We start from the raw sequence: 26,707 nt of genomic DNA on the forward strand, positions 1-26,707 counted from the left end.
GGAATATAAATAATATTTTTCAAAATATTATTTATGTACACACTTCCTAAATTAAAAAAATATGACTATTCTTCTATTCCTTTCAAGTTTCTCCTGTGTGATTCTAAGAAAGTATACAAGTTATATAATCTCCACCCTAACACAATCATACAAAAAATTTACTTACTATAGACTTAAAAGCCAGTAAAGTGAAAATGTTTGCTTCAAAATTTCATTTCCTTCTTTCTTTCTTTATTGGCCATAGAAGAGTAAAGGCAGTAAAATTCTGCATTCTTTATTACTTTCCTATAAAAGTGGGGAAGGCTTAATTGTGAGGTTAATATATCATCAACTTATATGAATGCTGATTATTCCATAGGCAGATAGCTACATGATATGACCTGAGGGTTCCTGGAAAGATTCCCTCTGCTTTGTTCCAGTAGCATAATCGTAGTAAGAATGGAGTCATTGTCTTGGGATAAAATATAATATTCCATGATTTCTTCATTAAAATATTAAAACTGTTATGCCATTCTTAGCTGTTAAGAATTTACACACAAGGATAGGGTCCCCCTCATCACCCCTCTAGAGCTAGCTGAGCACAGGTCCCCAGGGAATAGAACACAGCATAGCTTGTTCTGGGAAACTAGAAATAGCAGTTTTAGAGTTGGGGTACTGCTTCAGAAGCCAGGTTTATATATGCATTAGACACCTGTTGACATAAGGGGCTTCATTAAGGCATTAGGGAAGAGAGGGATAAGGGGAAAGAATGCTAAAAGGATAACTGGGAGAGCTGTAAAGCAAATCTAGCCTACCTCTTAATTTTCCCAAAGTTATTTTTGAATACATAACTAAACTTACTTTTCTTTTCTTTTTTTTTTTTTTGGCCACACCATGAGGCTTGCAGGATCTTAGTTCCTCAACCAGGGATTGAACCTGGGCCCCAGCAATGCAAGGGCCGAGCCCTAACCACTGGACCACCAGGGAATTTCCCATAACTAAACTTCCTTGTTTCCTTTTCTTTGTATTATCTTGGAGAGTTACGTAGGAGGCCATGTTATTTCAATGGACAGATGACTCTATAATAAGCCTAAGGGATTCCTATCTATCATCTTTTCTCTAAGCCATACATACAGGCCTCAAATTTGGAAGGTCATACACAGATATAACACTGAATCCAGATACATTATCTTTTCATTAAAATCTTTTACTAAAGCCTTCTTACACTGTCTTGATGCTTCATTAGTTTGGAAATTTGTTCTCCTTTAATTTCCATTTTCTTGACTAAATGTTCTAGTTCACATTCTATGTTTTCACAGACTGATTGGCTTTCGGTTTCTTTCATTTGATTCAGCAGGTCTTGGTACTCCCTATGAAAGAAAAGCAAATATCAAGCACTATTACAGTTTATAGTATATGTCTTTGTCACAATTAGACAATATTCTGTTCAATCATAAATTTTAATCAGAGTTAAATACTAACCTTCAAAGACAGTCTCTTTCTGTAGGGTTATCAAATTAAATCTATGGTAATTATAAACAGGCTCTTATGATTTGAGATTAGATATATTTAGAAATATCTTAGACTTAGGATCTTAAAGAATCTTAAAAAAAAGGTCTGAATTCTTGATGTTCACAGTTAAATGTAGTAAAATATTCTGATGTCCTTAGCTAGAGGCATTAACGGACTCTTTTTCATTCCAAGTTTGGAATTCTTAATGTAGAATCTGTGGAAGAATTCCAGCTATAGAAGTATTTGCCTGAGAAATCCCTAGATTTGGTGATAGCCTACTCAAAGAAACACTGCCAATAGAACTAGTTATATCTTCTACAGAGGTCTTAGTCCAACTAGCTGGCCACCCAAATCACATATTTTCTGGAATTTTTGTTGAATATATATTTAAACTTGAAGCTTAAAATATATATCCCATACAGAATCTTGTTTACTATGGATGCTTCAAACTTGTAATGCAGACCAGCCAGAATCTAAAACAAGAAATTGCTTTCCTATTTGTCTAATGAAATCATTCATTTAACTAAAAAGATTATAAAAAACAAAAGGAGAATCTTTCTTATAAAAGCATTTGTGAGTTATAATTTAAGGTCACCAGACCCCATTTGTTAGAATGACAGAAATATTTGTCTATCAGTTCAGATCTTGGGAATACAGAAACACTTTAAATTGGAAAAAGTAGTAATTACACATAGATAATTAAAATGCAATTTAAATACAACAAATATAATGAAAAATCAATGACAACAAATCTGCAGATCAAAATAAATCCAAATGGCTAAGTAAGACTTTTAAGAATTTATAACTGGCATTGTTTGAAAGACTGAGAAGAAAAAAAAATACCTAAATATCTTGCTACTTCTTCTGATAAATACTTACATAGTCATTTGGTCCAGCTCATCTTGCATTGCCATCAAAAGTTCAGACAAATTGTTACAAATGGAAATGGACTTTTCTGAGTCAGAAGGTACAGCTTCACATTGAGAAGTTGTTCTAGAAGGCTTGTAGAGACATCTAGGTTCAGAAACTTCAGCCAGTTTCTGAAGGATATGTGGCCTGTAATGTTGCATTGTCTGCAGATTTTGTGTACTTGCATTCCTGGAATGGCCTGCACTGGCAGACTTTGGGGGAAAAGAAATAGCTGAGAACGATTTTAAATAACTGATGGCATTTAAATAGCACTTACAACAAAGCCTGAGTTTATCTGAACAAGTATCCTCATTTTTCCCCTCTCACCTTCTCAGCCACAATAGGCAGTGATCCAAACTTTGAATAAATTTGCTGAGGTGGTCCTCTCTTTAAACATTTAGTTTTCTAAATATTGACAAGGGAAAAAGTAAACAAAAAAATATTTAAAAAGACATTTATCAAATGCAACATTATTAGCCATTAGGAAAATGCAAGTTACAATGAAATATCACTATACACCTATTAGAACAGCCAAAAAAAAAAAAAAGTGACACCACCAAATGCTGGCAAGGATGTGGAGAAACCAGATCACTCATACGCACAAAATAATGCAGCCACTTTGGAAGACAGTTTGGAAGCTTCTTATAAAACTAAACATGTAGTTATCATATGATTCAGCAATTGCACTTTTAGACATTTATCCCTGAAAAATTATGTTCACACAAAAACCCGTATACAAATGTTTATAACTGTTTTATTTGTGATAGCCTAAAACTGAAAACAATCCAAGTATCCTTCAATAGGTAAATGGTTAAACCGTGGCACATCCATAACATGGAATACTACACAGAAACTTTTAAAAATGTATTAATACTTGGGTGGATTGCAAGGGAATTGGCTGAGCAAAAAAAGCCTCTCAAAAGGTTACATACTGTGCTTCCGTGGTGGCGCAGTGGTTAAGAATCCACCTGCCAATGCAGGGGACGTGGGTTCGAGCCCTGGTCCTGGAAGATCCCATACGCCGCAGAGCAACTAAGCCCGTGCGCCACAACTACTGAGCCCGTGTGCCACAACTACTGAAGCCCGTGTGCCTAGAGCCCATGTTCCTCAACAAGAGAAGCCACAGCAATAAGCCCGCACACCACAATGAAGAGTAGTCCCCACTCGCCACAACTAGAGAAAAGCCCGCGTGCAGCAACGAAGACCCAACGCAGCCAAAAATAAATAAAATTTAAAAAAAAGTTACATACTGTATGATTACATTTATATAGCATTCATGAAATAAAATTATAGAGATGGCAAACAGATTAGAAATTGCTAAGGGTTAGGGAGCAGGATGATGTGTAACTATAAAGGGATGGCATGAAGAAACCTTATAGAGGTGGAATAGTTCTGTATCTTCATTGTGGTGATGATTACACGAATCTACACGTGATAAAACTATATAAAACTACATATACTCACACACACACACACACATACATATACACACACAACTAAGTGAATAAAAAACTGTTGAAATCTCCATAAGCTCTGTGTATTGTACCAATTTCAATTTCCTGGACTTTATACTATATTTATGAAAGATGTTACCATTGGGGAAAACTGGTTGAAGATACATGGGACCTCCCTTTATATTTTTTTGTTATCGCCTGTGAATATATAATTTTTCAAAATAAAAAGTGAAAAACAAAAATAGACACTTATGGTTAGGATATGGAACAATGGTAACTGCTGATTGGAACATAAACTGGTCCAATCACTTTGGACATTATCTCATAAAGCTAAGGTGCATAACACTTATGGCCCAGCATCTTAGAGAAACTCCTGAACACATACACCAAGAGGTATGTACAAGAAAGTTCTTAACAGTGTTTTTTATAATAACAAAAAGTGAGAAACAAACCAAATGATCACTGAAAGGAGAAAGGAAAAAAATATTTTTAGCAATAAAAAGTAGCGAACCATAGGTATATGTATCAATTGGAAGAATCTTATAAACTTAATGCTGAGTGGAAAAAGAAAGCTGCTGAAGAACACAAACAGAGTAAGTCCATTTACATAAAGTTCAAAGCATAAACCTAAAAAATGTATTTCTTAGGAATACTTATTTGGCAAAGTAATTTTTAAAAAAAAAGCCAGAGAATGATAAAAGCAAAATCAGGATTGTGGTTAATCCTTGGACAGAGGGAATACAATTTAGGAGAGATATATGCTGGGGCTTAACAGTGCTGGTAATGCTCTATTTCTTAAGCTGGGTGGTGAGTATACCAAGTGCTAATTTCATTATTATCCTTCGAGCAGACATTTTTTGTTATACATACTCCTTCATGAAACATTTTTAAAAAGACACTGCTAAACTACATTCTTAAAAGTAAATGATTTCACTATTTTTGTAGGAAGGATTGAACTAGGGTGACCAATTGTCTCAATTTGCCCATGATACAGGATTTTCAGTACTAAAACCAGGAAAGTCACAGGCAAACTGGGGTGAATTGGTCACTCTAGTTAACATTTCAGCAAGAGAATAATCAATAAACTGAGCATATTCCATAATGAAAACAAAATATTCCCAACACTAAATGAAAATTTAGATATCTTAACTATTATAAACATTCAATTTTTTTTTTTCTGAAAATTAAAGAAATAAAATGGCTTAGAGGTAGAGAAATCACAAGTTTGTGAGTCAGTTCTTACTCACTCAGAGTTGCTTGGTGACCCTGGACAATCATTCAAGCTCTGTACCTTAGGAATGGTAATTTCAAGTAATGGAAAACGATGGTCTGGTCTAAGGCTATTTCAAGCAGTTATAATTAAGAGTAAAAGAAATTTAATTCTTTTAGTTACTGTATTGAATGAGATCTCTGATTGATTACAATCTAACCTTTTAAGAGAATAATGAAAACATCACAGGAAAGGCTTCCATCATCTTGCTTACCACATTCAAACAGCCTGATTCTTTACTTCCAAGCTCACCTTATACTGTTGTCGGTTACCATCTGGAAGTATAGCTCTAATCATTTCCCTACAAGCCTTCAATGGTTCCCAATGATTTATAGAATAAAAGTTCAAATTCTTAACATGGCATTGAAGATCAGTCATAATCTCACCTCAAGCTATATTTTCAATTTCAGTCTCATATGACACCATCTCACACCCAGTACTGGACAATTATTTATGGTTTCGTGGAAAAACCAACTATACTCTCAGACTGTAATACACTTCTCCTCATCTCTATCAATACTTACTAATTTTCCAAGGCTGCTTCTTGCATGACCCCTTCACATATTCTTTATCTGTACAGCACCACAATACTTTGTTTATACCTCCATTAAGTTTTTATTATACTCTGTCTTATATTTGTATATTTATCTGCTTCTCTGTAAATTCCTGTGTTATTTATCTTTTTACTACCTAAAGGTACTAGTCTATGTAAATCAAGATGTATGAGTTGAATGAACTACATCCAGGATATGGAGTAAGTGTCAGTGAGACGAGCAGGACTCTCATAGAGGTCTCAAAATCCGATCCTACCTTCAGCAAGCAACTAAGTGTCCCTGCCATCTTTAAAGGGAGGCATTATTACAGGCAGATCCTATGAACTTGGGACTTGAACTAACTACTTTTTAAAAGTGATTTTGCTGTTAATTACTTTTTCTTTTCTTCCAACAGCTACCTTTCCTTTCCTTCATTTCTTTTACCTTGTTTCTCCCTGTACCTTATTAAAAATTTTTTTCCACTAACTCATCAAAGGGTGCCATAAAACACACATATAAAAATAAGTCAATAATTTTTCCACTTGTAAATTACTTATAGTGATTTTCTATTTGGCTTTGCAGCTTCTAATCTTACTGTAGAGACAAGACATAAAACATACTTGAGGAAGGAAATAAGCTAAAAAATCAACATAAATTGCATTGGGAAAATGTTTTTCATTACTGTAGTTTGCAAATTCTTTGAAAGAAAAAATCTGTGAAAAATGCAGCCGAACTACTGAATAGTAACTCTTATTTATGGAATAAATGACTAGCTAAAGTTAAGTACAACGTTTCCTCCATTATCGTATCCATAGGGTGAGCCTATGGCAGTGGCCAGAACTTGCAAATAGCATGCTTGGTTCCCACAGCAAAGAGCACACACAAACACTACATGCATATTGAGTAAACAGTAATGATGGTCATCAAAACTATAATTTCAGAATCATAAGATTAAAAGGGGGGCTTCCCTGGTGGCGCAGTGGTTGAGAGTCTGCCTGCAAATGCAGGGGACACGGGTTCGAGCCCTGGTCTGGGAAGATCCCACATGCCGCGGAGCAACTAGGCCCGTGAGCCACAATTGCTGAGCCTGCGCGTCTGGAGCCTGTGCTCCGCAACAAGAGAGGCCGCGATAGTGAGAGGCCCGCGCACCGCGATGAAGAGTGGCCCCCACTTGCCGCAACTAGAGAAAGCCCTCGCACAGAAGCGAAGACCCAACACAGCCATAAATAAATAAATAAAATAAAAAAAAAAAAAAGATTAAAAGGGATTAACATTTTCTTTCTTACCATTATAAATAAGAAAGTTTAATATAATAAACCCAAAACATCAACTCATCTAAACAAAATATTATTGGTAAATCTATAAAGTACTCATTCCCCAATCTTTATTTTTAGGCAAATCCAAAGGCTATGAGCACAGAAAAAAATAAATAATTTACCTAGAGAAATGACTATAATTATAATACTATAATTTATAATACAATAAAATTTAATACTATATCTTTGTCTTTTTATTGTGCATATATTATATAAAACTGCTTCCAGGATCTATTGTGTTTGCCAGTATCTATTGTGTTGTTTACTGCCTCTTCCGTAAAGTATCCAAAATACATTTCTCTAACAGTTTAGTACTAGGAAAATGTTTGTCTTTCTAGAAAAACTGGAAGGCTTATTGTTATTTCACAAAGACAGATGTACTGCCCATTATATGCTCCTTTTTGCTGTGGCTCTTAAGCAAACTCAGAGCTAGGTTTTGCACTCAACTGCTGTTACTTTCTTTAACCTAGGTTTTATGGAATTTTCTGTCCTCACACCCCAAACCATCATTACTTGACTCATGTTTTTATGCCCATTTCAGAGCATTGTCTTGTATTATAAATCTCTTCAAATTTTTTTTGGAAATGGATAGGTATAAATATTAAAAGGGTGAAGAAATAAGTATTAGCAAGAAATAAGTATTAGCAAGATAAGAATAAAGTGTTTGCATACCTTTGAAGATTTCTTCTTTTCCTTGGAGCACTTTGGATTTGATACTGAAGACATAAAAATTCTACTGATTTCAAGTCCAGTTTGAAGCTACAATATAGAAAAAAAAATGTATTAAATTGATTTTTAACAAGTTTCTTCTTCTTCAAAAACATTATAATGAGGGATCAGATCTCAATTTATAATGACAAAATGTTTTTTGAGGAAGAAAAGAAAATGCCAAATACTATTTTTTGTGTGTGAAAGTTACCAGGTCTACTGGTAATTACAATCATTTTCTGTTTTTAAGAGAATGAATTATTTTCTATATCTCAAACTGAAAACAATCTATAGCAGGAATTCTTTCAACTGAGAATATATATATGTTTGTCAGAATTTCAAAAGACCAAAAGATCTCTTGGCAATACATCCAAGTATATGAATATACTGGCTGACTTATTGAGAACTTCAGTATTATAGCAAAACGAGACAAAAAATAACAAGCTAGGAAGCAGAAATTAGAGTCTAGAATACAGGCTTCAGTTAATAAAGTACAATAAAACGTACATGATTTTAATGTGATAGATGATATAGTGCTCTATTTACCTGAGAAGCTTTGTCTTGAAAGAGCTTACGCTGATGTTCTTCTTCCTTTAGTTTTTCCTCTAAATGTTTAATCTTGCCCTGCAAAAGAATAAAAAATCTGGGATTATTATACAAAAACTAGAGCCAAATATCTTATATTCCTTTTCCAAATAGAGTCCTTAGGGTATTGATTCTTAATAGTTTGGTAAATTAAAGCAGAAAGTTAAGAAAAAGGAATGGCAAAAGATGCTAAGTTTTTCTTGGCTTTCTTCCTATGCTTCTTTACCTGCTATTATATACAAGAAGAACAAAGGAAAAGCAAAGAATGTATATGCATAGGCTCTTTTAACTTTCATCAACAAAATCATAATAATGAAAATCTGGGAGGTTTTAAAGATCTAGAAGGTCAAACAATTATAGTCTTGGGTCTCAATGTTTCATTCAAAATATAGACAAATTACAACAGACGTCTATTTATGCTGTACTTAGGGAAACAACAGTAATATACATGAAATGATATGATTTGACGCAGACCATGTACATACTGTATAACCTTATACACATAAGTATTTCACCTTATATCCACGGTGTAGTTTAGAATAGGAAGACAGTACTATTTCAAAGGGTGAGCTTCCTGAGTGTTGGAAAACTCAAGGAAGGCTTCACAGAGGAAGCAGGACTGGGAGAAAGTCCTATGAAATGGATAGGATTTGGGTGGAAAAGGAGAGGGCATTTCAGGACAGGACCTAGAATAGGCTTAACTTAATTGTAAGTGGTGAAAGGCAATCTTTTCAATATCCTTTAGGTAAATTACTTAACAAATGAAAATATTCTGCCATTGCAGAAGAAACCAAAACTACAATTTCACATCAAAAGGCAAGCTCATTCATGCTGTGATAGAATACATTAACTTTTCATCTCTATAGGCAGGAATTCATATCTGGATTACTAAAAGTTGTTAATGAAGTTTTATGAATCTAATTTTACTGCATATTCACATACAGTGTAATTATGCTTAATACTAAAGATTTATTCCTGGCATCACCACTTCAAAGAAACAAGTAGAAGCTTACCTCAGCAGTTTTCTGAGTTGTTGTAAGTTTAAAACATTCTTTTTCTAAGACATCAAGCTTTTCAAGTTTTGCTTGCAGCTTCATATGATCCTGTTCTTTTTCCCTTTGAAGCTGGGCCTGGAAAGGAAAAAAACAAAACCTAAGTTTGGCAAGTGATGCCAATGGCTCAAGAGTAATACAGTTTCTGAGAATTCAAAGCACAATATAAATCTGTCATAAGAAACACACACATACATGTACATACTTTAGGTGCTTATGAGCAAAAAACAAGAAAATAAAATACTTTTAAAAAACAAATATAATGTGTAAAAAAAGATATTAGATCAATGGAACAAAATCTTCTTTGTATCTTTATATAGTATTTCTACTATGGAAAACGTCATCAGTGAAACATGTATTAAATAAATAAAGGTGTTATTCACAAGGTGACCAAACCAGTCACTGATTTACCCCCTCTCTAACTATAACATAGAAAAGTAACTATCAGAAGAATAAAACATACAGAGAACGATCTTTTATTAACTTAAAACTGCTCTAAAAAAATAGTCTACTAAAAAACAAAAAACTGAAACAATCAATAAACAGTCTTGGTGACCTGTGGTCTAACATTCAATTGGCGTTACAGAACGAGAGGAGAGAGAAGTCAGACAAGGATAATTATTTGAAGGATAATGGCTAAAAATGTTCCAATTTTGATGAAAAATATTAACTGACATATTCAAGAATCTAAAACAAACAAACAAAAAATAACCCAAGCAGAATAAATACAAAGAAAACCCCATTTGGGCACATTATCAAATGGTTGAAAACCAGTGATAAAAGGAACAAAAACCAGCCTGAGAAATAACACATTATGCACAGAGGAATGAAGATGACAATTCTCATTAGAAACTATGAAATCCAGAGGACAATTGAGAGAACAGCTTTAATGTGCTAAAAGAAAAAAAGCATCAACTAGAATTCTATATCCAGTGAAACTATCCTTCACCAATGATGGTGAAATAAAGCCTTTTCCAGACAAATACATGCTAAGAGAATTCCCAGCATACTTTTAAAAGAAGTACTTCAGACTAAAGGAAATGACACTAGATGAAAAATTGATTCTACATAAAGAAATAAACAGCACTGGGAATGGTAAAAATGTGGATAAATATCTCCTTGTTTCTTAATTTTCTTTAAAGGAAAACTGATCATTTAAAGCAGAAACAAAAACAATGTATTGTGAGTTATATAACATATGTAGAAATAAAATGTATGAAAACTGTAGCACAAAGGGAGATAAGTGGAAGCATACTGTGGTAAGGATCTAATATTACATGTGAAATGTTTTAATACTAATTCATGGCAGACTGTGGTAAGTTAAGAATACGTATTTTAACCTGTAGAGCAGGTGCTAAAAAGGAGAAGGAGAAGGGAAAAAGTACAAGAAGAGAAGTCAATAGAATATAAGAAGAAACCACTAGAGAACTTAAAAAATATTTTTAGCTGAAAAATAATGAAAATATAAAATATAAAAATCTGTGGGATGCAGGTAAAGCAATGTTTACAGGGAACGTGATAGCTTTAATCACAAGATATAACATTTAAAAAGAAATAATAAAAGTTTTAAAATCAATAATCTAAGTTTCTAACATACAAAGGTAGGGAAAAAATAGCAAATTAAACCCTACATAAATAGAAGGAAGGAAATAATAAAAATGAAGTGGAAATCAATGAAATAGAACATAAAACTTTTTTTAAAATTTTTTTTGAAAAAAATCAATAAAGTTGATAAAGAGATAGGTAGAGTGATAATTTTAAAAAGAGCAAAAATACAACTTAGTAATATCAGGAATGAAAGAGGGACTTCTCTAAAGACACAAGAAGAAACGAAAATCTGAGTAGCCCAATCTCTGTTATAAATAAATTGAATTCATTATTCAAAAACACTTTACATTTAAAGAAAACTCCAGTCCCAGATAGCATCTATCAAATTTGAATTCTATCAAACATTTAAGGGGGAAATAATACTACTCTTATACAAGGTCTTCCAGAAAACAGAAGAAGGAATCTTCCCAACTAATTTTATGAGGCCAATAAAACCGTAACACCAAAACCAGACATTATAAGAAAATTACAAACCAAGATCCCTCATGGACAAAGTCACAAAAATAGTTAAGCAAAATATTAGCAAACTGAATCAAGCAATGTAAAAAAAGAATACTATTTTAAGACTGATTGGGGTCTATACCAGGAATGCAATGTTGGTTAACATTTGAAAATCAAACAGTGTAACTTACCATGTTAACAGAATAAATGAGAAATATCATATGACCCTTTCACTAGATGTAGAAAAAGCAATTCACAAAATTTGATACCCATTCACAATAAAAGCTTTTAGCAAACTAAGAATAGAAAGTAATTTCCACACCTTGATAAGGGACAACTATGAAAAACCTAGAGGTAATATCCTAGTGAAAGACTGGCATCTTTCTCCCAAAGATCAGAAACAAAACAAAGATGTCAGTCCTTACTACTCCTAATTAACACTATACTAGCTGTAATAGCCAGAGCAATAAAGTGTGAAAAAGAAATAAAAGCCATATTGGAAAAGGAGAAATAAAGCTGTCTTTATTCACAGATGACATGATTGTGTATAAAGAAAATCCTCTGAAAATACGAAAATTACTAGAATAAATTTAGCAAGGCTGCAGGATACAAAGTCACATAAAAATCAATTATATTTTTATATGCTAGTAATAGAAAAATGAAAAAATGTCCACTATTGCTCATAATAGCATTAAGAATACAAAGTTCTTAGAGATAAATTTAACAAAAGATGTGCAAGACCTCTCATAAAAACTACAAACCACTGTGAAGAGAAAGTAAAGAAGACTGAAATAATAGAGAAATATACTATGTTCATGGATCAGAAGATTCAATATTTTTGAGTTATCAATTTTTCCCCAAATGATCTATAGATTTAACAAGATCCCAATCAAAATCTCAGCAGACTTATTTTTTAGAAAATGTTACACTGGTTATAAAATTTATATAGAAGTGCAAAGGATCTATAATAACCACAAAAAGAACAAAGCTGGAAGATTCACACTACTTGATTTCAAGACTTATTATAAAGCTACATGGTGTTAGTGTAAGAATAGACCAAAAGATAATACAGAGTCCCAGAAACAGACTTTATCTATCTTTGTCAATTTATTGTTGACAAAGGTACCCAATGAATTCAACGGGAGAAAAGAAATCTTTTAACAACTGGTGCTGGAACAACTGGGCATCCACGTGGAAAAAATTTAACCTTGAATATTTTCTCTCACCATACAAAAATTAATTCCAGATGGATCACAGGAAAAAAATGAAAACAAAAAGCTTTTAGAAGAAAATATTTTGGAAAACAGTTTCACAGTTTCTTATAAACATACACCTACCCTGTGGTTCAGCAATTCTACTACTAGATATTTATCCAAGAGAAATTAAAACATATGGTCACAAAACAATTTGTACAAGAATGTCCATAGCAGCTTTATTCATAATATCTCCAAACTGTCCATAGCAGCTTTATTCATAATATCTCCAAACTCTATTCATAATATCTCCAAACAAGCCAAATGTCCATCAACAGAAAAATGGATAACCAACTTGTGGCATATCTATATAATGAAATTCTATACAGCAATAAAAGGAATGAACTACTGATACATACAGCAACATGGATTAATCTAAAAAACTTTATGTTAAGCCAAAGAACCAGACACAAAAAAGTACATTTTCTATGATCCAATTTATATGAAGTTCTAGGACAGGCAAACTTAATCTGAAGTAAAACAAATCAGAATAGTAGTTGTGTTGTTGGGAGGTGGGGAGAGAGCAGGGAATAACTTGGCAGAGTATAAGAAAATTTCTGGGGTGATAAAAATGTTCTGTTGGACTTCCCTGGCGGCACAGTGGTTGGGAATCTGCCTGCCAATGCAGGCGACACAGGTTCAAGCCCTGGTCCAGGAAGATCTCACATGCCACGGAGCAACTGGGCCTGCACTCTAGAGCCCGTGAGCCACAACTAAGCCCACTTGCCACAACTACTGAAGCCTGCGTGCCTGGAACCCATGCTCCATTAACGGAAGAGGCCACCACAATGAGAAGCCCGCACACTGCAATGAAAAGTGGCCCCCGCTTGCCGCAACTAGAGAATGCCCGCACACAGCAATGAAGACCCAACGCAGCCAAAAATAAATAAATAAATGAATTTATTAAAAAAATGTTCTGTTATTTGGTAGGACTATGGATTACATGAGCATATTCATTTATCAATAATCACTGAACTGTACATTTAAGACCTGTGCATTTCACTAGAAGTAAATTATACTTCAATAAAAACATTTAAAAAATGGTTAAAAGTCACTGATCTACAATATTTAGCTAGGATAGGAATTTCTAGGTTATTTTATAAGATAAAATGTGAATAGGTGAATAGATAGATATCTTGTGCTTTTAATTGGCATTTCCCTGGTTACTAATGAGACTGATCAAGTTTTCTATAAATGTATGACCATTTGTGATTCCTTTTATCCTGCAAAATGCCTCTTCATAACTTTGCCCATTTTTCTACTGCTTTGTTACTTTTTGTATCTTGCCTAAAAAATCTCCCTTAACTCCAAGGTCATAAGCATATTGTTCTGTATTTGCTCCTAAAAATTCCAAAGTTTACATTTAAGTCTTTAATCCATCTGGAATTGATTTTTGTGTGTGGTGTGAGGTAGGGATCAATTTCTTTCTTTCTTTTTTTTTTCTCACACAGATAACCAAGTTTCCCAAAACTGTTTACTGAAGTCTGACTTTTCTCCAATGTTCTGCAGTGGCATCCTTGTTTTATATTGAGTTTCCACATAAGTGTGTCTGACTATATCCTATTCCTTTATTCTGGTGTCTATCCATACAAATATCATGTTAATTTTGATAGCATCAATATGTAATACAGTAAGACCTCACGTTATTCTTCTTCAGAATAGCTTGGCTACTCTTGGACCTTTCCTTTTCATATAAATTTTAGAATCACTTTTCCAGTTCCTTGAAAAACCTATTAAATTCTTGCCCATTAAAATCCAGTATTGACTGGTACTTTACCCATTTCCAACATAAAGCAAAGATCTTAGAACACGTAAACTATGTTTACCAGTTCCTAGTTTATGAGCTTCTGTTCTCATTAATTTTAATCCTTTATATATATTTAAACACATAAATAAAACATTATTATTGCTGTTTTATACAATATTCATTTAGATTTACCCATATATTTATCATCTTCGTTGTTCTTCATTCCTTCCTGCATCTCTGACCTTCCATCTAAGACACCTTTCCTTCTGTCTGAATAATGTCCTTCAGTGTTTCCTTAGAATGTATCTCCTAGTAACAAACTATCTCAGATTTTGTCAGTCTTAAAATGTCTTCACTTCACCTTTATTTCTGAAGGATGTTTCCCCCAGGCATTGGACTCTAGATAGGTAGTTATTTTCTTTTACTGCCTTAATTATATCCATTTTCTTCCAGATTCAGTATTTTCAGTTGAGAAGTTCACTGTTACTTTAATTGTTGTCCTTTTGAACGTACCCTTTTTTCCCCCCAGCAGCTTTTAGGATTTTATTCTTGTCTTATTATTTCTTTTATTTCTTATTATATTTCCTACTTTGGTTTTATCTTCTTGAATCTGTGGTCTGATTTTTTTTAAATCAATTTTTTAAAATTCCCAGCCATTATCACTACAAATATTGTTTCTGTCCTATTCTTTCTCTTTTCCTTTTGAAACTCCAATCACACATAAATTTGACCTCACTCTAACTTCTGCCTCTTACTCTCTTTTCTAAATTTACTATCGTTTTGTCTCTTCATTGATCTGGACAGTTTCAGCTTCTAGTTCACTAATTATCTCTTCTAATCTGCTACTAGATCCACCATTAAGTTCTAAAATTCACTTATTGTATTTCTTAGTTCTACAATTTTTATTTGGTTCTTTCTCAAATCTTCTCTGCCATTTTATGGTTTCTAATGCTCCACTGAAAATTTTATTCCTATCTTCTGTCTCCTTGATTTTAGCAAGCATAATTATTTTAAAGTCTCTCTCTTCTAGAGCCAGTACCTAGCTGGAGATAACTTATGAGAGTGTTTATATAGTCTGTTATGTATGCTATTTCTTTTCATAGTGCTTCATCTCCTTCTGCCTGGTTATCTTTGACTGAAAGTTTCTCACTATGTAGAAGAGATGTTTATAGAAATAATTTGAGGTCCCTGGGAACATTAGCCATCCAGGATCACTTTAATCCAACTTCGGGGACTAAGATTTTCTGGATTACTCTGATAACCTAGAGCAGAGCTGTAATCTGGGTTGTTTTTCTTCTTGTTCACCATTACAAAGCATTCAGAGCACAGAAGATATACCAGAGTTCCTACTCTTGGCAGGCCCTGGACTCTAATTTCCTTAGCCCCATAAACATGGCTTTCAAAAGCATTATTTAGCCTCTCAACTGACTCTTCTGGAATCAGAAATGCCCTAAGAAGGAAGGGACCTGAAACTAACCTCTCTAGAGGTCAACTTCTTTGGAGTTAAGTCTGCACACAGATTTTTGAATTGGTGATTTTTCATCACCTTGTTAACTCTACAATGCCTTTGTGTACAATGCCTTTCTTTTCTTCCTTTCTTCCTCCCTCTCTCCCTTTCTTTTTAATTTTCTGTCCAGTTTTTTGTGTTTTCCTCTACAAAAAGGTTGGTCCAAATGACCTAGTATGTATCACTGTAACTGGAAATTTCCTATATACAGCTTTATATCCTATTTAAGATTTCTAATATGACAATCTTCTCATGACATTAAATATTCTTTCAAAACATATTATATTATATTATTATAGAAAATATGGTCACCTGTTGTTCTAGGATCATATTCTTCTCTCGCTCTACGTTGAGAACCATTCTCTTTGTATATTCTAGTTGTTTCTCTAGAAGGGTACAGTGAGACTGGGCTGAGCTTAACTGCATACTTATATCTATGAAAAAGAAAAAGTAATAATGAGTCAGTTAGTTAGCACATAGATCAGAGAGTTATAACAAGAAATGTATTCTATGAATTCAACAAACAGCTAAAAGTTCAAGACTTCTTTAGTTCTAAATATTGACTCTCCCAAAGTTAGGAACATACATTTCGTGTATATCTCATTAATTATATATAACCAATTTAACGTTGTCTCCTCATAAACACCCAGAGGGCATACTTCTGAAAAGGAAGGATGTCAGTGACCTGTGGGATAACAAAAATCCTGGTTCTTCCTGGGAAATAACACCATCTGGAAAATAGAGGACCTAAAGTCTCTTTCCTAACATTTCTTCTCTTTCAGGAAACTCAGGTATATGCATTCTACCATTCCCATTTTCCTCTGTTCTCGACTACTAACTGCACAGTTAATTCTATTTATAATAAGCAACCTCATTCTAATTCTTTAATTCGTTACTTCCCTCAGCTCTTTCTTCTACTTTTGTCCAATTACCTTGGGATTTTTTTCCCCTCCCCATTTCTTCATTCTATCTATAAGTTGAAACACAAATTTGAACCTTGTTTATGAGGGTGATGTAGTGTTACAAGGAAAAAAAAAGCCACAATTTTGAAGTGAAATTATATAAAGAACTTATGTTCTAAATCTCTAAAACAGATGTCCAGAAGTCCTTTTCATAATTTCCACAGAAACCTCCACCTACCTGTCCATTTCTTCCAATTAATCTTTTAAGTTAAATATAATTTTTTAAATTTATTTTTATTGTTTTATATTGTTTAATTACTAGTATTGCTTTATATTTTCTAATTTAAAAAAATACTAGTGAAAATATGAAGTATTTCAATTATATTATGGGCTAATAACATATTGGATTTTGTTGGTATTCTGAAAATATTATAATTCCTGAACACGACTTGTCTAATTTTTCTTTTAATCTCAAAAATTTATGAACTGGGATAACAGATATAATAGAGAAAAGTTCAAAATTATATCCATTTAGTGCAAATACCAAAATGTCTGAGAACAAGCCCTCAACGTTGGAATGCATATAAGAACAAAGATATTTGAGTAAATCTTCTTAGACTGGGCTTATCTTCAAGTTGCAAACTTTGGTAACCACTTGTTTCTGAGAACTATTGAATGTTCTTACCTTTTTTCTGCTTTATCAGTTCCTCGTGTGCCAGATTTCTCTCCTTTGTTTCATCCTCCAAGGCCTTTTTATACTGTGCCGCTTCTCTGGAAAGAATGTTCAGGTTATCTTCAGCTTGTGTTCTCTCTAACTCTAAACGATGAATCTTTTCCTGAAGAGTTTTTAAGGCTAAAATAAGAGCTGTTGAAAAAAAATTTGCTTGATATTTTAAGTGAGAATTTTTGAACACTTACAATCATAGTAGCATATAAAAGTGAGCAGTATGTTTTTGTTAGTGAGCCAAAAAAAATAAGTAATTTATATTCCTCATAAAAAAGAAAAATGACAAAACTCTAAAGAGGGACAAATTCTCTCTAACATATCTTACAAAAACAATATATTTATGATTGTATTTAGTACTTTCCTAAATTTGAGATACGAGAAAGCTAATAATCACTTAATTTAATAAAATAAATATATTCAAATTAAGGCAAAAAGATATATATATGTATATGTATATATGTGTGTGTGTATATATGTATATGGAGGGGGAGGGAGAGGGAGAGAGAGAGAGAGAGAGAGAGAGAGAGAAGGGAGAGAAAGGGAGGAAGGTTGGGAGACATAAGAGTCTGAGCATGGATAAAGAAAATTAAAATATAGTGTCCACTAATTAACAAGGAAACTTAGGTTTAAAGTTAAAAGTTTTTCTCAGTTCTTCATGTATTCAGTTTCAGTCAAACCACAAACATTTATTGTTTCTTTGTCCAAGATATAATGTTAATAATTAGGACATATGAGATAGAACATAGTTTCTTCCATTAAGAAAAAATTACAACCTAGTGGTTTAACTGATATCAGGCTTGAAAGATTATAAGTGTTACACATGTACTACTGTGATTTCTTTTCAGCTATATTAATATCTTCATGATTCAGATAAGCTCAGAGTTATAACATTTTCAAATATTATCTTACATTTTCTTCTCAGTTACAACTTTAAATTATAAAAAACTAAGATGAATGGAATATAAATAAATGTTATAGGTTAACTTTCATATAGTTTATATCCAATTAGAAAGATGTTTGCTAGAGATTATTTTTTGATTTGGATTACTATTTCTTCAGTTGCTTTGCTCCACAAAGCCAGTCTATTTATAATGGCAACCATTATTATAAAAGATTAAAAAACCACGTGACTATCATCATCTTAGAAAGTAATTTGTAATGGTGTAGGTATGCCTGGAGTCATAAATGTTTTCCTAATTCAATTTTAAGATCCTCCTAAGCTTATATTTTAAAAGTTATCATACTTGTATTTTGTAGTTACTCCAATGTACTGGATTCATGAGGAATTTTCAAGGGTAATTTCAGATATATGAAATTTCTGAATTTAATCCTTGAATAAGACAATTCTACTTAATTCAGCAGTATTCTAATCATCTTGTTTATTAGAAGGATTCTCCAAATCTGACCTTTTATTCTTCAAAGAGTATTTTCCTATTTTCTAATGACATTTTAATGATAGGCCTGCAATATGTGCCTAGTTGGTTATATTAATTTTCATCTTATAGCTGAAGAAGCCAAAATTAAAAAATGTTAAGTAACTTAAGTCTATAGAAACTTTAAGAAACAGAGTCAAAATTAGCAGTTTTACTAAGATTAGTTAAATACACAATCATCTTATTTTCTAAATAAAAACGAAAAGTTTTGTATAACATACTTCGTACCATTCCCCTAATGTTAAATAAGATGTTTTATTAGCATTACCTTGGCTATTTGGACTATGAAGCATTTTAGGAGAGGTAACTTCTAAGTTCACAGAATAGTGAGTCTGAGATGATTCATCACTCTGGGTGACTGATGGAACAAACACTCTTTCTGGAGGTTTAAGATAGCTTCCTACTATACTGTGCATTAATTCAGAATCCATTATCTGTACTTCTGTACTGTGCCAATAAAGGAATGGCACAGTATAGCATCATTCTTTCCTATGTGAATGACAAAAACATTAGACAAAAATTCAGATGAAACTTTAACATAAATACATAATCATATACTGTGGAATTGTGTCTTTACGAAGTTAATTATCACAAATTCAACTATAATATATTCAGCAGTAAAAGAAAGAAAAATGACTATTTACTCTATAAACAGTATAGACAATTCTGCCTGACTTTCAATGAGTATATGCTCTGGAGTGAGCATTAAATGCGTGGTGTGAATTTGCTGGTTTCTCAGTTGATCGTAAGTTCATCATCTGAGCACCCCTCTAAAAGAGTTTGACTCTAGGGTTCAGAGAGAAAAGTATATATTCTAAAAGACAACACAGCTTTGAAACACAAGCCACCCATATAACATGATTCTCTAAGACTCCAATGTACTGGCTTCCTAAGGGATTTTCAAGGGTAATTTTGGATATATCAATTTCTGAGTCTAACCCTTGAATTAGACACAACTCCACTTAATGCACTAGCATGCTAATCATGTAGTTTAGAAGGGTTCCAAATCTGAAAATCTAAAATAGCTTTACCTTGTCATTCTGGGCTTTTTTTTGTATGTTTGTTGGAGAGCCCTTCTAACCATCTTAGCAGATAATTTTTAAATTTTCCCAAATCATTTTATTTTCCTTTCTGTAATTTAAATATTTTAGAAATGTATTCTACTTAATAGATTACAGTCAATGTTAAATAAATTAACTCATAACCACACTGAAAGAAACAGAAAATTGTTTATACACAAAACAATTTACCAGCACAATTTTTAGAACAAACGCTTGCTTTAAAATGTAAATTTAGGGCTTCCCTCGTGGCGCAGTGGTTGAGAGTCTGCCTGCCAATGCAGGGGACATGGGTTCGAGCCCTGGTCTGGGAAGATCCCACATGCCGCAGAGCAACTGGGCCCGTGAGCCACAATCACTGAGCCTGCGCATCTGGAGCCTGTGCTCCGCAACAAGAGACGCCGCGATAGTGAGAGGCCCGCGCACCGCGATGAAGAGTGGCCCCTGCTTGCCGCAACTAGAGAGAGCCCTCGCACAGAAACGAAGACCCAACACAGCCAAAAATAAATAAATAAATAAATAAAATTTAAAATGTAAATTTAGAATTCCTTTGTAGAATTATAATTAGCCTACTTTAATTTTTGAGAATTGTAAAATTTCAGTGATTTCACTACCTTCCCAATTCACAGGGCAAAGGAAGATACTTCCATGACTGTATTTCCTGGGATGGCAGGGAACATACTTCACTCAATAGGATTTTCTACTTTAGGCACTGTCATAATGTGTTGTCTTCCAGGACATTCTCATCAGTCTAAATTAGAAGTTATAGAGCCTAGGAAGCTTTGCTAGAATACTTGATGCTCTTTGATCTTAGGAGGTAATCATTTTTGCTTTTATTAGCACCAGCTACCATTTACTAACCATGTCTCTGCCCCTCTGGGTTCTTGCTGCTTAGACACTGTCTGCTCCCCATGGGAGACTGCATCTATCTAAGTTGCTGTTCCCTCAAAAAATAAGAGAGCTAAGTTAGTTACAGTTGGCTCACACTAAAGTAAAGGTAGGGCCCCAAAGTACAGATGTTCTGAACATGGTTGTACATCTTCAGAGAGAGGTATGTGGTTGAAACTATCCAAAGAACTTTGGAGTTACTCAAGATATCTGATTCAGTTTTCAGCTTCTGCTGAGTCTCTCCAATAATGAAAAGAATGAAATTTTGCCATTAGTCACTATACACTGAAGTCCTTGGGAGGACTGTCTGCTTCCTCTGTCCCAAATATAGTATTATTTTACAAAGTGAATTTTTGCACCAATTAAAAAAAATTCAAGGGTTTTAGTGTATATGAAATGACTACTCAGAAGATACCAATAAGTTAAAAATTAGACCAAAGTTTATTTAAATTAAATGCATAAACACATCTGAAAGTGGGCATAAGCAGAGTAATAACCTACTGGTATATGAAGAAAAGAAAGGAAACAGTGAAGAAATGAGAGAAAACAAGCCATGGGGTTCTCACTGTAATAGGGGTTCCAGCTTAACCCTTACAATCTAGCCCTGTATTATAAACAAGTGCTTAAAAACTACTCAAAGCTTATTTACATAAAGAACTGAGGCATCCTAGGAGAAAAACTCTGAAGGAATATGACAGATGTACATAAACCCTGATCCAAAATCAAAGCCTTAATTGGTGGAGGAGAGGAGGAGTGATTCTGAGTAGAGTATGGTGGTGGTCATTCTAATTCATCCCTGACCTAGTCCCATCTACTCATACATGGCTGTAGGGAAGAGAGAGGACTGTAAGTAAAAAGTGAGAAATATTTCACCAAGATCTCTATAAAAGATTGAGGCACTAGCTGCCCTGCTTTGTATAAGATGTTATATTCCAATGAAGGGGGAAGTTGCCAGAGATCACTAACACAGTTTTGGCACTTTAAGAGTTCTGTTGCATTGGTAGTACTGTTCAGCCAGAGAGAGACAGCAAGAGAGTGAGAGAGCAGCTGGAAGGGACATATTCATGGCATGTATGAGAGAAATTTCTAGAGAAAATTTTCTGAAAATACAGAGAGCTGCCTAAGTCCCATCCTCCAAGGAATGTGAATGTTTGGTATGAGGTCTAGCTGTAGGTTATTGAAAAGACCTCCGAAATTCTTGTTGGAGTATTCTGTCCCACAAGTAGAGGCAAAAGGCTGTAAAATGTGGGCCTCGATTGTATCAATAGCCTGGTAAAGCTTAGGAAAACTCAAGTTATGCCTGGAACCATTCCTGACAGCTTGTGAACAATCAGGGAAATTATCCATTGCCTCTATGGTGTATAAAATTAAGACACCTTAATTGGCTGCAACTAAGGTGCCACTGCATAAAGAAACTATCCCCCCTAAAGAATGTGCTAGACACAAATACTTAACTGCAAAGCATTTTCACTTGTTCTTGAGGGAAGTAATTGTTCCAAAATGGTCCCTTTAAACAACGAATGTCTATTCCTGCTGGTGGCATCATCTTTGTGTAATCTCATAGGACTATTAGGGAGACAGCATTTAGGAGGCAGTCAGAGATACTACAATGGGTTCTTGAAATGGAGGACTCTCTGTTTCCCATACTGGTAATTCTTTCAAGTTTAGAGTTTTTCCTTGGAGAGACTGAAGAAAGATCAACAGCTCTGTTTCTTTTATCTGGTTTTCTTTGTGTATGCATCTAGATTAACTTATCTAAAGAGCAAACACAGTAAAGGTTGGACTAACTTTATTTTATCCTTAATATATATTACTTTTAAAAGTACTCTTACAATTGAGTAGAATAACTTGTGGTTAAGGAATTTGCCTTACAGATGCTCTAATAGATATTACAACCTATTATTTACAACATATAATAACTAAAGTGTTAAGATAGTGATATAAAAACTGACTGGTCAATAGAAATTAGTAAATCTAAGAACTTCACATAAATACTTCCATGGGATTCAACAAATGATTCATTTGTTGTTCATTCAATGAATGATGTTAGAAAAACTAGGGAAAAAATCCAGTTAAACCTTTCCATAATAGCACACATCAGTACAAAACTTCAAATACATTACAGAGTTAAAATTTTTTTTAAACTTTAAAAATTATTAAAAAAAAACAGTGAATAGTTAAAATAATCTTAGAAGGGGGCAAGATATTTTGTGTTTAAAGGCAGGAGGAAAATAAAGGAAAAGATACAAAGACTACATGAAAATTCATACTACAACATATAGAAATTATGAACAAATTTGAAAGACAAAAGAAAAGCAGAAGATAATATTTGCAATCACTCATGCAGCATTCTGGCCAGGAACGTGTAACCTGAATCTCAGTACATCACAGAAGCCGCAAATGGAAAACATTCTATTTTTTATAAAGGGGGGACTGTTTTCTTAAAAAATGTCAACGCCATAAAAAATGATGACACGTCTAGGTATATACATATCCAAAAGAAAATTGAAAGCATGGTCTCAAATAGATATTTGTACACCCATATTCGTAATGGCATTATTTACAATAGCCAAAAGGTGGAAACAACCCAAACGTCCATCAATGAATGAACAGATAAACAAAATGTATATACATACAATGTAATACTATTTGGCCTTAAAAAGAGAAGGAAATTCTGACACACGCTAAAACATGGATGAACATTGAAGACACTATGCTAAGTGAAATAAACCAGTCACAGAAAGACAAATACTGTATGATTCTACTTATATGAGGTATCTAGAGTAGTCAAACTCATAGAAACAGAAAGCAGAATGGTAGTTGAGGGGAGGAGTAAATGGGGAGTTGTAGAGTTTCAGTTTCGCCAGATGAAAAAGTTCTGGAGATTGGTTGTACAACAATGTGTGGCAGGGGAGACAAGTTAAAAACAAGATATGATTCAACGGGATAAGTTCCATAACAAAAGCATACACAGAGTGTTATGGGAGCACAGAAGAGGGATTATCTAACTCTGATTGACAGAGAGATAAGTAAAGCCAGAAATAATTTGGAATTATGAACAGTTTTGAAAGAGTAGTTTAGGTAAATATGGGAGAGCGAACATATACACTGACTTTTGCTTCCTCTTCAACACCCACTAAAATAATATTAAAACTTTTTAAAAAAGATATAAACCTGAAAGGACAAAGAAATCAGAAAAGATGACAACAACATAACTTTGGAAAATGGAAAACAGATGTACAAGTAATAACAGACTTAGCTAATGCAAAAAGGCAGATTCCTAACTCAACTAATAAAAGTGACTTTTAAGTTTACCCTATAGAACCTCCAAAATGGCTCATGAATTAGCTACACCTCTGTAAGTAAATTTGTAAGTTGTTAAGATAGGGCTGAAACCTAGAGAATAGGATGAAAGTTTAATTTAGAAGTAAATTATATGCCCAAACCTCCTTTGCTTCTCCATACAACCAAAAGACTGCTTTATCCCCTCATCTGGGAAGAAGATGAGTAGTTGTTGTTGTTGTTGTTGTTTTTAATGAAGAGGGACTTTTAGAGTATCTCTGCATTGGGAGACACTCAGCACAGGTGAGGGTGGGGAACCAGACTGAAAGGAGGAAGATTCAGTACACAGAATACTGGCAGTCTACATATCCAAGTGGAGACGGAAAGATCCTTATCAAGGGAATATGACTAGCCCAAGTTAACAAAGATACTAAAGACAATAAAATGAATGGATTGGATGGATTTGGAATTTCCAATCAGTTTTTTAGTGCTCCACTCTTAAATATAAGTTGTTTAACAAAGGCTTACCAGACGTTGAGGAAAGATATGAAAGACAGAGATCAAAACAAGCAAACAATAAAAGGCTTAACAGGAACACAAAATTTGGAAACACATAATTAGGAGATAGAAGTATAATCATTGAGGGACATGACAGATCCTAGTGAATTTGGCTGGAGCATAGTGAGTAAATGTTGGCAATAAGAGATGGCTAAAAAGGTATATGAGGGCCAAACCACAAAGGATTTTGTATATCACACACGTAGTTCACATTTAATAGGATCAGGCAATAGGGAACTAATAAAGGATATAAAGGGGAATAACATGATCAGGTTTGTATTCTGAGAAGTTTATTCAGATGGTCCTGAGGTAGATTGGAGGGAGAAGAAATTACAGGCAGAGAGACAATTTAAGAGGTTACTGAAGTAATTAAGATGAGAAAAAATATAAGGCCTGAACTAAGACTGTAGTAAATGAGATCAACATGAAAGATTCTTAGAAGATACAATCAAAAGGACTTAGGAACCAACTAGATATGTGAAATGGGGGAGAGGAAAGAATCAAAACCATGCTCCAAAATTTCACTTGGTCAAGTGAAGAGATGGTGGTGGCATTAACAGAAATAAGAAATAATATAAAAGGAGATACAAGTCTGATGGAAAACAACGAACTCTGTTTTAGATATAGTTGAATTTGAGGTGCCCACAGACAAAGTCAAAGTAAGAACAACAAGAAATTGTTTAGTATCTACATCTAACATGCTATGCCCTGTAGAAATAAACAAACAGGGCATGGCTTCTGCAATCAAAATAGTTTGCAATCTCACTGTTGAAAAAAGACAAACAAGAGACAATGAAAAGGGAGAAAAAAACACAGCGGGTGAGTTAGCCAGCAGTATACCCAATAAAATTGGTTTGCTTATTTCATAATTATTAAAATTTTATTGACCATTCTTCAATCTCATTATCCTAAATGAGTCTGAATAGAAGAAATATGATTACATGAGTAAAATACCTCGTTTTTTAAAGAGTACAAAGCAATCTTTGTACAATCTTTTACAAATCTTTTATAAATTATAATACAGCATCTAATTGTTACGTGTACAGTTAATTTTCAATGCTATGCTATAAGAGCTACCTGATTTCCAAGCAAACATATCAATTTGTGGATTTAAGATAACTAGACTTACGAACATTTTATCTAATAATCAGAAAGTTAAATTTTTCCTTACTGAACTTGAATATAAATAAGTTTAAAACTTAAAAATGTCTGAGATTATTTAAATGATTAGACTCTCCATCATCTTTACCTGTACTTTATCTTGACTATTCAGTTCAGAGAAAGTGTTCCTGATTCAATATAAAGTGAATAAAGGATATACAATTATATAATTATAGCTCAACTTTTAAAAAGGACGAAGATAAGCATAGATAAAAGACTATAAATGTATTAAATAATAATAAATAGTATTTATTATAATATATTATATACAATAAATAATAATTGTAAATATATTAAATGTTACTAGATGGACAATAGATTTTTATTTTCTTATTTCTACCTTATACATTCTCTACAATAAATACGTATTAGTTTTATAATAAGAAACAAAAATTTACTAAAACAGTTTCCTTTTAATTAGATTTCTACAGAAGTAGAAAATGGTGAAGATGTAGAGTATCAATGGCTTATACTGATATTTGCAGAAGCACTTACATCTTTTCATTTTTAAGGGTCTTATGCCTCTTATATCAACATAAACTCAGGGAGGACAAGTATGTTTATTTCTTCTGTAAGCTCCTACAATCTAAACTGCTTTGCTCTGCAAACGGGCATTGTATCCTCAGGGTCTAATCCAAAAAATACTTGTAAAATGAATCCCCTGAAACTAATTTGATAGGTCAACAACTTTTCCCTACCTTCTTACACTAATGTTTGTCATAGTTAAACCCAACAATTCTATAAATACTATCCTAAGTTTTAAAAAATCACATATTATACCTTGGTATATACTTTTGCATACAGTGTATACTCTGTTTCTAACC

The 26,707-nt window shown here is 33.4% G+C and overlaps 1 protein-coding gene across 4 annotated transcripts in view; it reads right to left on the reverse strand.

The window, feature by feature from the left end:
* Positions 1-26,707, reverse strand: part of CEP57L1 (centrosomal protein 57 like 1) — a 54,040-nt gene that overhangs the window by 1,306 nt on the left and 26,027 nt on the right. For 2 of the 4 annotated variants that reach the window (XM_061207720.1, XM_061207719.1), the window contains exons 2-10: positions 19,205-19,425; positions 17,462-17,641; positions 16,187-16,308; positions 9,280-9,396; positions 8,228-8,305; positions 7,646-7,732; positions 2,728-2,805; positions 2,371-2,612; positions 1,205-1,349 (exon numbers count right to left, since the gene is read on the reverse strand). In XM_061207720.1, the coding sequence (XP_061063703.1) occupies positions 1,205-1,349; positions 2,371-2,612; positions 2,728-2,805; positions 7,646-7,732; positions 8,228-8,305; positions 9,280-9,396; positions 16,187-16,308; positions 17,462-17,641; positions 19,205-19,367 (1,212 nt within the window). In that variant the 5' untranslated portion in view covers positions 19,368-19,425. Of the gene's footprint in view, positions 1-1,204; positions 1,377-2,370; positions 2,613-2,727; positions 2,806-7,645; positions 7,733-8,227; positions 8,306-9,279; positions 9,397-16,186; positions 16,309-17,461; positions 17,642-19,204; positions 19,426-26,707 lie in introns of those variants that run through there. The other 2 variants (XM_061207722.1, XM_061207721.1) reach the window with 2 other exon arrangements.

This window comes from Eubalaena glacialis, chromosome 12, assembly GCF_028564815.1.
Source record: "Eubalaena glacialis isolate mEubGla1 chromosome 12, mEubGla1.1.hap2.+ XY, whole genome shotgun sequence".
In the NCBI taxonomy this organism is placed as follows: Eukaryota; Metazoa; Chordata; class Mammalia; order Artiodactyla; family Balaenidae; genus Eubalaena; species Eubalaena glacialis.